Below are 12,100 nucleotides of genomic sequence, written 5' to 3'. Positions count from 1 at the left end.
GATTTAGACTAAGAAATCAATAGACAAGGAAGGTCTTGAGGAGGGATTCATGGGCTGGACTAATGATTAAGGTCATCTAACTTGGTCAACAAATCTCAATCAACTTGAGCTAATCTCTAGACAATGATCTCCTAGAACATGTTAATCCACTCTCATGGCAAAAACAATCAAGCTCATATATTTCTAGACTTTTTCTCACAAAGCAAAGAACTTATACAAGCAAGCATTAAGCAACAGATCATTTATGTCAAAAATCAAACAAGGCATCTAATCTCTTAGCATGCCTAATGATAATCTCTATATCTAGCCTTATCTTGCAACCTAGACATTGGTGAGATGCTAAGAAGCTTAAAATCAAACCCTACCCTCTCGGTTATAGGATCAGCATAGAGTACATCTAGCCTAAAAGAGATCTATAACAATCAAGCTTGACCTAGCTAAACAAACCTCAACCACAATCCAGCCTAACCCATCCTTAAGATCCTAAGCAACTACTCACAAATGCTAAACCTGATGAGCAAAGTCATAAACCCAGAAAATAACGAAACTTGCATGATTAGATAGATGAAACAGAGATCTACAATATTGAAGAAGGAATCAAACTCGAATTCTTAATATATTGAAAGTTATGAAACCAAAAAATATCAAGGAATTTCTTGTTTTCCTTCAAAAGTAGATGAGAGATCTAAGAAAATAAAAGTGCAAAGAGCATAAATTCCCAAAAGGGTAAATACTAGGTTTGAGAATATCTAAAAAAACTGGACTCTTGGTGGCTGCAGGGTACAAGGCCTTATAAAGAAAAAGAAGTGGAAGCCCTAAAAATGCTAGAAGACAAAATAGCTAGGCGGCTCGGTCAGCTCGACCAGGTGCTCGGTCGAGTGACCGGTCGAGTTGGCTTTTCTTCTGTTCCCTCCACTCGGTCGAGTCCTTCTCCGCATACGGTCGAGTGTCTGGTCGAGTGGGCGGTCGAGTGGGCGGTCAAGTGGAACTCCAGACCTTGGTTCTTCAGCTCTAACTCCCTTTCTTTCTCCTCTTCAGCATTGCTTCCATGCTCCTTAGGCTCCAAAATCACTTGTTTATGCAAGAAAAGATGCAAATGCAATGCAACTATACTCTAATGCATGAACAATCCTAAAACTATGCAATAATGGTCAAAATGGATAGCAAAAGATGCAAAAGATGTGAATATATTAAGGGAAAACAGGGTAAAATATATGAACATCAACACTTCATTGTACACCTTCTCAGACAGTCAATCAACAAACCACCCATCAGGTTTCCTATGAGTGTCTTCTAGGACTCGCAGGAAATCAGGTAGTGGCTCACCAGTCCTCTCAGATTAAAAACAGAGAAATGAAACAACTATATTACTATATTGTAGATATGATATGATTAATGAACTTGTGTTAAACAGAGATACTTACACGCTTTCGTGCTCAGGCTTTAAAAGAGGTCTAACCAGAACGGTGCTTATGTATTCTGGTGCCATCGGGATCACTATAGCGAGCATTACGGCTATTGATACTCTTTGCTTCTGATTTTGGTTCACACCAAAAGTTGACCAAGCCATCCCATACAGTAGGATCAAGCCACCGCGGCATTGCGTCATTACCTTCCTTCTTCCACTTACCCTTCCACCGAGACACTTGATCACTCATCCGGGTCTTCAACTTCTTTTCAAACTCAGCAGCAACCGAAGAATCTTGGTCAAATCCTGATCGTAAAAACTCTAGTTTGTAGAGCCAATTTATGTTTTGCTATGCTTATGATTAATGACCTCTTTTGGACTTTTTAGTCTGATTAACAACGAGAAACAAAAAAAAAATAGAATGTCAGGAAAATAGCAGTGTGTGAGGGAAGTTTCGACTTGTGGCTAGTAGTAAGAGAAGAAGACATTTGAGGGAAGTTGGAGAGGGTACAGGAGAGTGAAGGCTTCGGAGGGTCAGGGGGAAGGGGCGGTGGGGAAAGGGAAAATTGACTACCACCAGCGAAAGAAGGCTTGGGATTCAGGGCGAAAGCACGACCAACAAGGAACCAACTATTCTCCATAAGGAACAATTGTGCTTAACTCTACAGTTGCAATAGATAGTTTTTGAGCTGTTTTTGTTTTTTACAATGAGGAAGAAATAATTCTCTTAGTCATAAAACGAGAAATTCATAAAAGTTTTCAATAAGAGACTAATAAAAAAATTAAAGTCTTTCTCATTGACCAAAAAGACAGATACATTATTCAACTGTCTATACCTATTTTTCGAGAAGCACTTTACTTTTCATCACTTTGCAATACATTTCTCGGACGGTAACTATTTTTCCTTATACATTTCAGCAAAAGATGTAAAAAAAAAGGTCAACACAAAGAGGCTTTCACGTCTCTTATCTTCTGGAGACAAAGTTGAGCTCTCTCAAGAACCATTTCAACTCTATTTTTTCTCTTCGTGACCACTCTCTCACCCATCTTGTTATTATTGTTCTTGTGGATCTTTCCCATTGTTGACGACGACGCTTGGTCTCCGAAATTGTCCATGACACACTTTCTCTTCTTATGTTTTTGCTTATTCTTACAGTTTGATGACTCTGTCCAATGCATCAACAACAATTAATAGCAATTTTTTTCATATACTTTTTTTTTTTTATAACTTATGGTAGATATAACGGATATTTTAATACTAGACAAATGAATCTTCACTATCGGAAAGATATCGTTTTCATTTTCTTGTTCGTCCCAATTCTACTTAATTACTACAAAAATTATATTTGGATTTTTGGAGCTTTTGGAAAATATTGGCATACATCCATCTGTACTTCCAACAGTGATGACGTCCAAACAAACGATTCCATAAAGGTGGTTTATAAGACGGACAAAACAATTGTCTGATGTCGACCGGACAGTTGATGAGAATAACTATCACACTTTTGAGAGCCAGTATCCTATTTTTTATTTAGAACAAATTCCCTATTCATGTTTCAGAACAAATTATCAGAAAACATTTCAACATGGTTTTCACAGGAAAAAAAAAACAAAAATTCCACATGGATAAAGTAAGGATTTATAATCATAAAAGAAAGGTTGTTAATTATTCGAGTGGTATCAGTTTTAATTAATAAAAGATAAATTAGAATATAAATGTTGTATAGAAATTAGAAAACACAAAATAACCTTTTTCTTTCTAAAACATAAGAGTAATAGAAAAAAAAAACAAGGATATAGTAGTATTTCTATTGTTGCAAATTATAGTGACGACCTTGTGAAATGTAATAATCTGACTAATAACTAAGAAAAACAATCTCAGAACTGAGTAACAAAAAATAATGGAGTAATAAAGCAAAAAAAAATGAGAGTAGCTTGAGTAATAAGAACACAAGCCAAACGAAAAGAAACATAAGAATGAGAGTACCTTGAGTAAGAACGACGGAGGAGGAGGAGGAGGAGGATGGTATACGCGGCGGCGCGTGATCTTCACGGAGGTGAGAAATGAAAGATTGAAGATCGGATTTGAGGTAGGCGAAGCGGTTGGGATACTGAGACTGAAGAATCTCGAGTTCCTCTTTAGCTGTTTCCACTAGTTGCATCTCCCACGACAACGACGAAGTCATCTTCTCAGAAGAAAAAAAAAACTTTCTTTCTTCAATTCTTTCACTGCCCGAGAAAGAAGAGAAGAAACCAGAGAGAGAGAGTGAGTAATAATTAGTGTAGTTGGAGGGTATTTTTCCTCTTTATACGATGCACGTACGGATGTGACAGTTCGCTTAAGACACGGAAAGGGATTTGTGTTTTCCTTTCTTGTTTTGTTTTGTCCCTTTTGTTTGTCTCATTGGAACGTGAGAGGCTGAGAGCATAGCAGAGTAATGAAAAGAAAGACGACAAAAATATTAAAATGAATAGTCTGGCTTTCTAGTTTGTTTCCCTACGCACTAACTAAATTTGGGGTCCAATTCACTTTTAGGCGAAGACTCAAATTTTGAAAAGGGAACTCAGTTTGAACTAATCCACCACAAATTCTCGCCTGAGCAAGGGACATTATCCGTAACTTAGAAATGGAGATACGAAACATTTTTGGAGTAAAACAATTTTTCTATAACTAATTTTCAAAATTCAGGCTCATGAAAAGCCGCTTATCAAATCCCTAAATGTTTATGAGGATACAACATTGTGGTTTTACAAATATGGAATGAATTTGAATATGGCAGTGGCCTTGGCTCAGACCACAGAACAAGAAGAAGCCAACTCGGTTACAAGATTTTGTTCAATAAGCAGATCGCTGGACATTGCCGATGCTATTCTATGTCGTTTCAAAATCAAAGAAGTGGCGATTTTTGCGGATTGGTAGTTCAAGAAGATTACCCTCTCATCATCCTCTAAATCCACCCTCAAATTCTCGGTGTTGCAGTTCTCTATGAGCTGACATAGATGTCTCAGATTATCCACTTCCACTCCGTTCACTTTCTTCACCTGTTTTCAACACAAATACAGTTTCTTTTTTCATCAGCCTCTAAGACAATAATAAACTACGAATCTATCATGCCAAAGTTATATAGACAAGTCATGACTGTTCATTTCGAACTTGCTGTAATTAGAATCATATGGTATTCCGTTAAGTTGATTTAGGATTGCCGATTCCTTATATGTCAGAAGTAATTTGCAGTGATTACAATGAGGCTTAACATTAGCTTCTACTTACTTGTAGCTCTGTGAGACGCTCATATCCTGTGTTGATGTCATCCATTAACACCTATATTACACAGAGATTAAATTATCAGTGGTGATGCCTAAATGGCGAGACATCATTGTTGGTATATTTCCTAGCAATACAAAAGCTCTAAAGCAAGCTGTCGTGGTTTAGGAAACACAGATCATCCGGTCAACTGTAAGTGCTTATTATCATTGTAGCTCAAGTGATTTTCAAACCTTCTAACAATTTTAAATTCAGAAAATAGTATGAACCAGAAGTGTTTGATTAAGTTTGTAGTGAAAATCTTTTTAACAGAACGTAATTGGTAAAAAAAAAGAACTAGGGTAAAGAAGGCACAAACTTGAGAGACAATGACAAGTTGTTGACCGGCTTTTTTGGGCAAATCTTTCAATGCACGTACGCATAAACTGCGGGGAGAAGTGTTGTACCAATCTTCTCCATATTCATGAAGGTATGGCTGAGTGAGAGGTACAAATACAAAGCCCGCAAAAATGTAATAACTGGGGAGCTGATCAAATTGATGCACTGGAACAAGCGGTTGCAGCTGCATACAACACAAAACTTTTAAGCTCAGAAGAACAGATGATTGTCCATAATATTAGATGTAATATGAACCAGCGATTAAACGACATACGGTGATTTAGTTAGTAATATCTTTTTATTGGTCAAGAACAAATGACTTACAGGTTTTAGTGTGATACTGAACTCTTGTTCTTTTCCCTCCCTCAAGACTTTAACCAAGGCTGTTTCATTTGGTTTCTTCATAGATACCAGATGATCAAAAGTGATTCTCTCCCTGTTCCGGAAAGGAACTGCAATACACTTCATCAGCAAAACAGACAAACAATTCAGGACCGAGATTCATGGGGATAAATGAATATAAATATACCTGTTCCATCATTTGCTATAGAAACACTATCAAATGAGAGAATAACATCATCCTTCTTCAAAATTCTGTGAGCATCTGAGAGAGGGTTTATTTTGCTTATAAGAACCCCCGTCATTTCAGGACTCATCTGAAAACCAATACGGAGTTGAGCATTCTCCATAGGCTGACATGATACACCCATTGAGCAGAAACCAATGTATTTACCACACTGTTCAACACCAGTTATGAAATGCTTAATTACTGGTGTTGGAATGATATAGCTGCAGTTTGAAACGACAAAATAAAATGTTAGTTTTTAAAGTTTGGCTTGTCAAGACACACGTATACTATACTTCGATTATTATGCATATTGGAAACCAAGATCAGAATCTCAAACTTGGGAGATATCTCAAGACAGCAGAGAAATCACATAGAGCAAGAAACTTTGTTTTTAATCCTCTTCCTGATTACGTTGACTTTGTTAATGCAAATAGAGCTAGAAAGGTATCAAAAATTGATAGTTCCTACTCACCCTATGTTCTCAGCACCTGAAAGATTTTGAAACGCTACACCAGCTACTTTGTTTCCCATAATTGCTGGACCACCACTATTTCCGGGGTTAATCGCCGCATCTATTTGTATAGCCATTAGTTGTGTAGCGCCATGAACATATTGTGTGGGTTCAACTCGAGATACAACACCTGTTGTAACAGAGATGTTGTCACCACCTGTATTCATTACAAAGTCAACACCATTACTTAACACAAAGTGCCAAACATGATCATTCATAACGCAAAGTGTAATAAACTTTGTTATTTAATCATCATCATACGTCACATTTAGACAGCAGAAACGTTTTACAATTCTTTGAATGCATTACAAAAATGTACATGTTTAAGAACAGACCAATGACATGACAGAGCTAGTAGCCAAGATACATCAACAAGTGATACCATCTTAAGCCCTACTTTACTTTGATATGTATCCAAGAACTATTTACCTTGAGGATAACCAACAACAGCGACAGCTTCCTGAAGAAACGGTATATCTCCTAGCTCCAACGGATTCATACCTTCCCAAAACACTTCACTATCAACTACCAATATAGCCAAATCACATTCATGACCAACCGCTTGTACTTCTGCTCTATGCTTTATGGACGAACCATGCTTTCTAACTAACACAAACGAGTGATCAGCCACCACGTGAGCATTCGTTACAATCCTTCTTCCGGAAATCACAAATCCTATATCAATTACCAAACAAACAATTCTAAAGAGACTTAGAACAAAGGGGAAAAAAAGAAAAGAAGGGATTGAGAGTGGTACCAGAGCCCATTGATTCTCGTTGAGACTTATTCTGCCAAGGAAGAAAGTAACTAGGACTTGTAGAAACAGTGAAGATCTTCACCACCGAGTCCAACGCCAAATCTACCGCATCAGCCGCCGGCGAGTTTGTTGGCGATTTTCCCGCCTGCCTCCGCCGTGAAATCTTTCTGTTATAATTAATTCGCGGTGAGATCTTTCTGTTATTAGTCCTCCGTAGAGAAACCGGTGCTGGCGCGTTCGTGTATCGATTCTCATTTTGTGGACTCACGCTAATAGAATAACAGTGGCGAGAGATATGAGTGGGGAAAGGAGTCTCTGATGTTGTTGTTACGCCATTGCAACGTTGTAAGAAGGGAGGAGAAGTGCGAAATCCGGAGACTGAAGAAGTGGAGATTCGGCGGAGAAGCTCGACGGTGCGAACTGACCGGAGCAGCATAATTCTTTTCCGATACTGCTTATTTGGGTTTCCAAATGAGGTTTTAAGCGGCTAGGTTATAGAGTTTGTTAACCGATTCGTACCGACCGGTTTACTCTTGGTTATAATGTTTTAATGCAATTCTTTACCAAACAAAAAAAACAAAGTTTTACTGGAATTACACTATTCGCAACCGCTCCAGCATCCGTGCCAACAAGTCCTCCAAGTTAACACCTCCTACAAGAGCTCCATCTGCTAGAACTTCCGCATCCAGAATCCAAGCATCACCGGCCAATCCGGCACCGATACCATCTACACCGACTCTATCGGCACTTACGGTGCTATCAGTACCCCCACCGGCCACACTCATGGACCCTTCCTGGAATTTTTCCGACTTGCCGACGTCATCAGTTGTCACACTCTAGTCCACGACCACGTCCGCGTCCATGAGCACGACCAGCAACAACACCACCTCTAACCATCTACAATACCATGAACAAAAGGCTAAGCAGACAATCTAAACCAAACACAAAACAAACAACTCACCGTGGAATCACACTGCAAGCTCGAAAAGGAAGTTCTATGTCTCCAAACCACATACAATTGACTAACTCACATAATCAATCAAAGGCATGCAATCCCAACATCAACAACAGAAACCTAGTGAACCCGAACCTAGAATTGTAAGGACTCTAATACCAAACTGAAACGACCCGACCTTTTTTTTTTAATAATAATAAATAATAATTTAGTGATCTCATACTAACTAACAATCTAACTCCAATCAAACAACAACGGATAACATAAACAATACCACTAAACCAATGAAATATCCAATAACCAAATATCTTGTATTAATTCCATAACAATTAAACTAATAAACCAATCCAACATAAATCAAAGAACCAACAATCCTAGATAACATTCTAAGGACTCAACTCTAGCAACCTACAGAAGCCAGACAACCACCAATTGAGCCACTAGAACATCCTCCTCTTCATTGTCTTAATTTCACGATCACACTTTGCCTTTACTTTCACAACAAACACAAATTGAGATGCATGAGTATTGTCATAAACACTCAGTGAGACAATGCTCTCATCTAATGGGCTATACACAAGCAACCGAAATTCCAATGTCAAACAATCATCAAACAAATACAACAAACCAGGAAGGAGAAGTGAGAAGTGAGAAAAGTTAACTTTATATATATAGATAATAATATTTAAAAAATAACTTACGGTGAAAATTAAAAAAGAAAAGTTTGATAAAACAATTTGACATCTCAAAACATTTTTTTACATTTATATCATGGCAAATAAATTAAGAAAAACTTGATAGTTATTGAAAATTTAAATACATTATAAGTATTTAAAATTTAGACAAACACATCTATTAGTATAATATACAACTATTTGAAACAAAGAAATGATACAAAATATGATAAAAATGGAAAACGGAAAATTATGGTAAAAAAGACAATATTTAACTCGTTAAAGTGGAAAAAAAAATATGTTCTTTTATATAGAAAAGTGTTATGCCAGAAAAACAATATTTTTTTTTCTTTCAAATATGTATCACATTAGAAGAGTTCTAGTAACATTCTTTTACGTAATCTTTATTAATTAAAAACTTCCACCAATCCGTTGTATCCCCTATATAATAAAACGGAAGTACACAACTTTTTTGTAGACTATATAATTTTTATAAGTTGATTACAAAATAGGTTATAGATTAAATATAGGTTTCTTACAAAAAAATGTTATAGATTAATTGGTTAATCCATACACTATATGAATATAATTAAAAACTAGGGAGGTACCCGCGCGTTTACGCGCGGTAATAAGATTATAGGAAAAATGGTTTTGATACTTTAGAATATGCTACTTTTTAAATTTAATATGTATTACATATGTGAAATATAGTGTTTCATTTGATTGTCAATAACTTTTTGTATTTGCACATATACATAAGGATTTACTTTCTAAAGATCCATAATATTCTCAATGTAAAATATTAATTAAGTCTTATAAATAAACAATTAAAATGTAGTAAATAGATACTAAGATTTAATAAGTAAATTTAAGCGTAAGCAATTCCAAAAGATCAATATTGTAATGTGTTATCTCATTTACAAAATAAAGATGAGAGTAATCCATATTTAGATTTCAAGTAGCGGTTAGTACAAACATTCAGAAATTTTTAGACATTCAAATATATATAAAAAAATCTTCAAGGCTCCATTCTTTACATCTGAGTTCCTGAGCTTTCACCTTGATGCTCCATCACATGATTTATGTAATAACGTACAGCGAATTCAGACCTGTAAATATATAAAGTGTTAAACAATTTTAATATAACATCATAGGCAACTTGATTTTAATGTACATAATAACATCTTACATAGCCTTGTGATGCTCCAGTCCTTCGAACTCTGGTTTTATAAAGATCTTCGAAGAGGCCAATGTGTTTTCAATACATGGTGCACCTATATACATTTACAATTTGAAGTGAATATATTGGTTACCTTTTGATGATTATATCAGAACTATTTTATGTTACATACCTTCATATTCTCCGATCTTCATAAATCGCATTACACAAAACACATGTTCTGATTTATATATGAGATGGCAACCATTTGATTCCCATGAATACATGAATTGAGAAGCGTAGTTGTCTTTGGCACGACACTTCAAAGTTTCATTCCTACACGTTTAAAAAATTTTAAAAATCTTAACAGAGACCACTTGAAAATGTAAGTGTCTTAAAGATAGAGTAAATGTCTTTTACTTGCCATTTAACAGCGTGATGACAACTTCATTACTATTATTGGCACTTTCATGTCTTCTTTTGTCTTCCACATCTATTATACACCCACAAAAATCTAATTCGAGAAGAAGACATAATTTAGCTTTCCAAAGTGTTGCATATCTATTTTTGGTAAAAGTTTACTTTGTACTTTCATATGGAAGGGACCAATACACAAAGTTACAAAATACTTAAAAAGATTAAAGATTTCCGAACATAAAGATACAATTAAATATATTCACGGATTGTACCATAACAATAAAAAATTTATTAAAGAAATACTTATCGAAAGAGATGGAATGATTTATTCTTCCACAATATATATCATCCAAATCCTCGAATCGAAAGTAATTCTTTGGACTCCATGGTTGGAGCAGCTTCATCGTGGTATCATCCATAAATTTAATTTGATAAAGATGATGAGTATTTCTCTCCTTCAGGGTTGGATTGATTACTTTGAAACTTCTAATATCATACCATGCACTCACCATTGTTGATATATTTTCGGAGTTTAGCGAGTGTATTTGGTAGAAAAGCAGCTTCGATTGTGTCACCCTTCACAATTATATACAATTGTGTCAGAAGCCTTATATATAATTAAGAACTGTTAAATTTTGAAATTTAAGTAAAACATCTTGTTCAATTAACGACACTAACCATTTCATCCACAAGAAGCAGAACTTGTTTCATGAAGAACTCGCTGATTCTCCAAGAATGTAAGACCTTGGCGTGGATACACCAATTAGTTCTTCCGGGACGAAGATCAACAATATAATCGAATCTCATGATTTTCTCAATTTAGGTTTTTTCTTGTTTCTTCTCTGTTATTGAAAAAGAAAAAGGGAACTGAGATTTGTAAGAATACAAAAAGTCATGATTAAATGTTGCGTCTTAATCGTTTTAGTGTCTCAGATTTGGTCTGACTATTAAATTGTTAAATATTATATTAATAAATACAGTTTTAATATAAGGTTTTTCACCCTTGCATGTCCAACATAAAATTTGTGCTAACATATTGAAGATGTTTTCACGTTTTCCTTTTTTAAAACTTAAGACTTAGATATAGATATGAAAAAAAGATAATATTATTAAGAAAAAAAAACTCTGAGAATCGGATGACAAATGTATGAAATGAAACGTTATAGTAGATATTAGATGCTTAAAAGAAAATCATATATTTTCAAAGACTTTTTAGAAACCACATTAAGGGTTTTGTTTTGACATTTCCCTTCTTCATCTGTAATCAAAATCTTCAATCATTTTCTGCTTGTCACTCTAGAGAATGCAACGTATAGTTGTCCATGTACAAATACAGGCTTGGGTAAAAACAATCCAACATGTTCCAACGTCTGACCTTGGCTTTTGTTTATAGTGATCGCAAATGCAAGAGCAACAGGAAACTGACGACGACTCATACGAAAGGAAAACTTTGCATCCGGTGGAGACACAAACATCCTAGGGATAAGAACTTTATCATTAACATTTATTTTACCTGTTACAATCCTTGCTTCAATAACATGATTAGCCATTTGAGTGACAATCAATATCGTACCATTGCATAAACCTCCCTTAGGATCAATATTCCTAAGCAACACGATAGGTACTCCCTTTTTCAAACGTCAGAACATGGTTAGGTAATCCAGAAACATGAATATTGTTTAAGAATTCCTGTGTGTAGATCATATCGTCGTAAGCACTTGTATCGGAAGTCTCAATACTATCTGAACTCTAATATTGTCTTTCTTCCCCTGGATATAATAAAACCAAAATAAGAAAACGTTTATATTGAATTTTGTATACAAAAATGAACTCTTAATATACCTGGAAGTTGTGAGAGCATATATTGATTTATTTTATCAACGTCATCATTTCTTGGACTAAGAATAGCTCTTTCGCAAAAAAAAATTTGCATTGGTCCTTCTTGCAAACTAATTACCGTAGATCTCTTTAACAATTGCTTGTACAAGATCATCACATCCCATAATTA

At 35.4% G+C, this 12,100-nt stretch overlaps 2 protein-coding genes across 2 annotated transcripts; both read right to left on the bottom strand.

Moving 5' to 3' along the window:
• On the bottom strand, positions 2,183 to 3,817 carry LOC104724057. The gene is made up of 2 exons (XM_010442504.2): positions 3,396 to 3,817; positions 2,183 to 2,574 (listed from the first exon to the last, which is right to left on the bottom strand). The coding sequence occupies exons 1-2, from the start codon at positions 3,592 to 3,594 to the stop codon at positions 2,348 to 2,350; spliced, it is 426 nt and encodes a 141-aa protein (XP_010440806.1). The 5' UTR covers positions 3,595 to 3,817; the 3' UTR covers positions 2,183 to 2,347.
• On the bottom strand, positions 4,081 to 7,335 carry LOC104724056 (protease Do-like 10, mitochondrial). The gene is made up of 8 exons (XM_010442501.2): positions 6,888 to 7,335; positions 6,560 to 6,805; positions 6,092 to 6,287; positions 5,581 to 5,840; positions 5,376 to 5,503; positions 5,032 to 5,235; positions 4,680 to 4,730; positions 4,081 to 4,450 (listed from the first exon to the last, which is right to left on the bottom strand). The coding sequence occupies exons 1-8, from the start codon at positions 7,321 to 7,323 to the stop codon at positions 4,199 to 4,201; spliced, it is 1,773 nt and encodes a 590-aa protein (XP_010440803.1). The 5' UTR covers positions 7,324 to 7,335; the 3' UTR covers positions 4,081 to 4,198.

This window comes from Camelina sativa, chromosome 11, assembly GCF_000633955.1.
Source record: "Camelina sativa cultivar DH55 chromosome 11, Cs, whole genome shotgun sequence".
NCBI classification, from domain to species: Eukaryota; Viridiplantae; Streptophyta; class Magnoliopsida; order Brassicales; family Brassicaceae; genus Camelina; species Camelina sativa.
The sequence above is the reverse complement of the archived record's forward strand: the minus strand, read 5'-3'. Positions and strand labels throughout refer to the sequence as shown.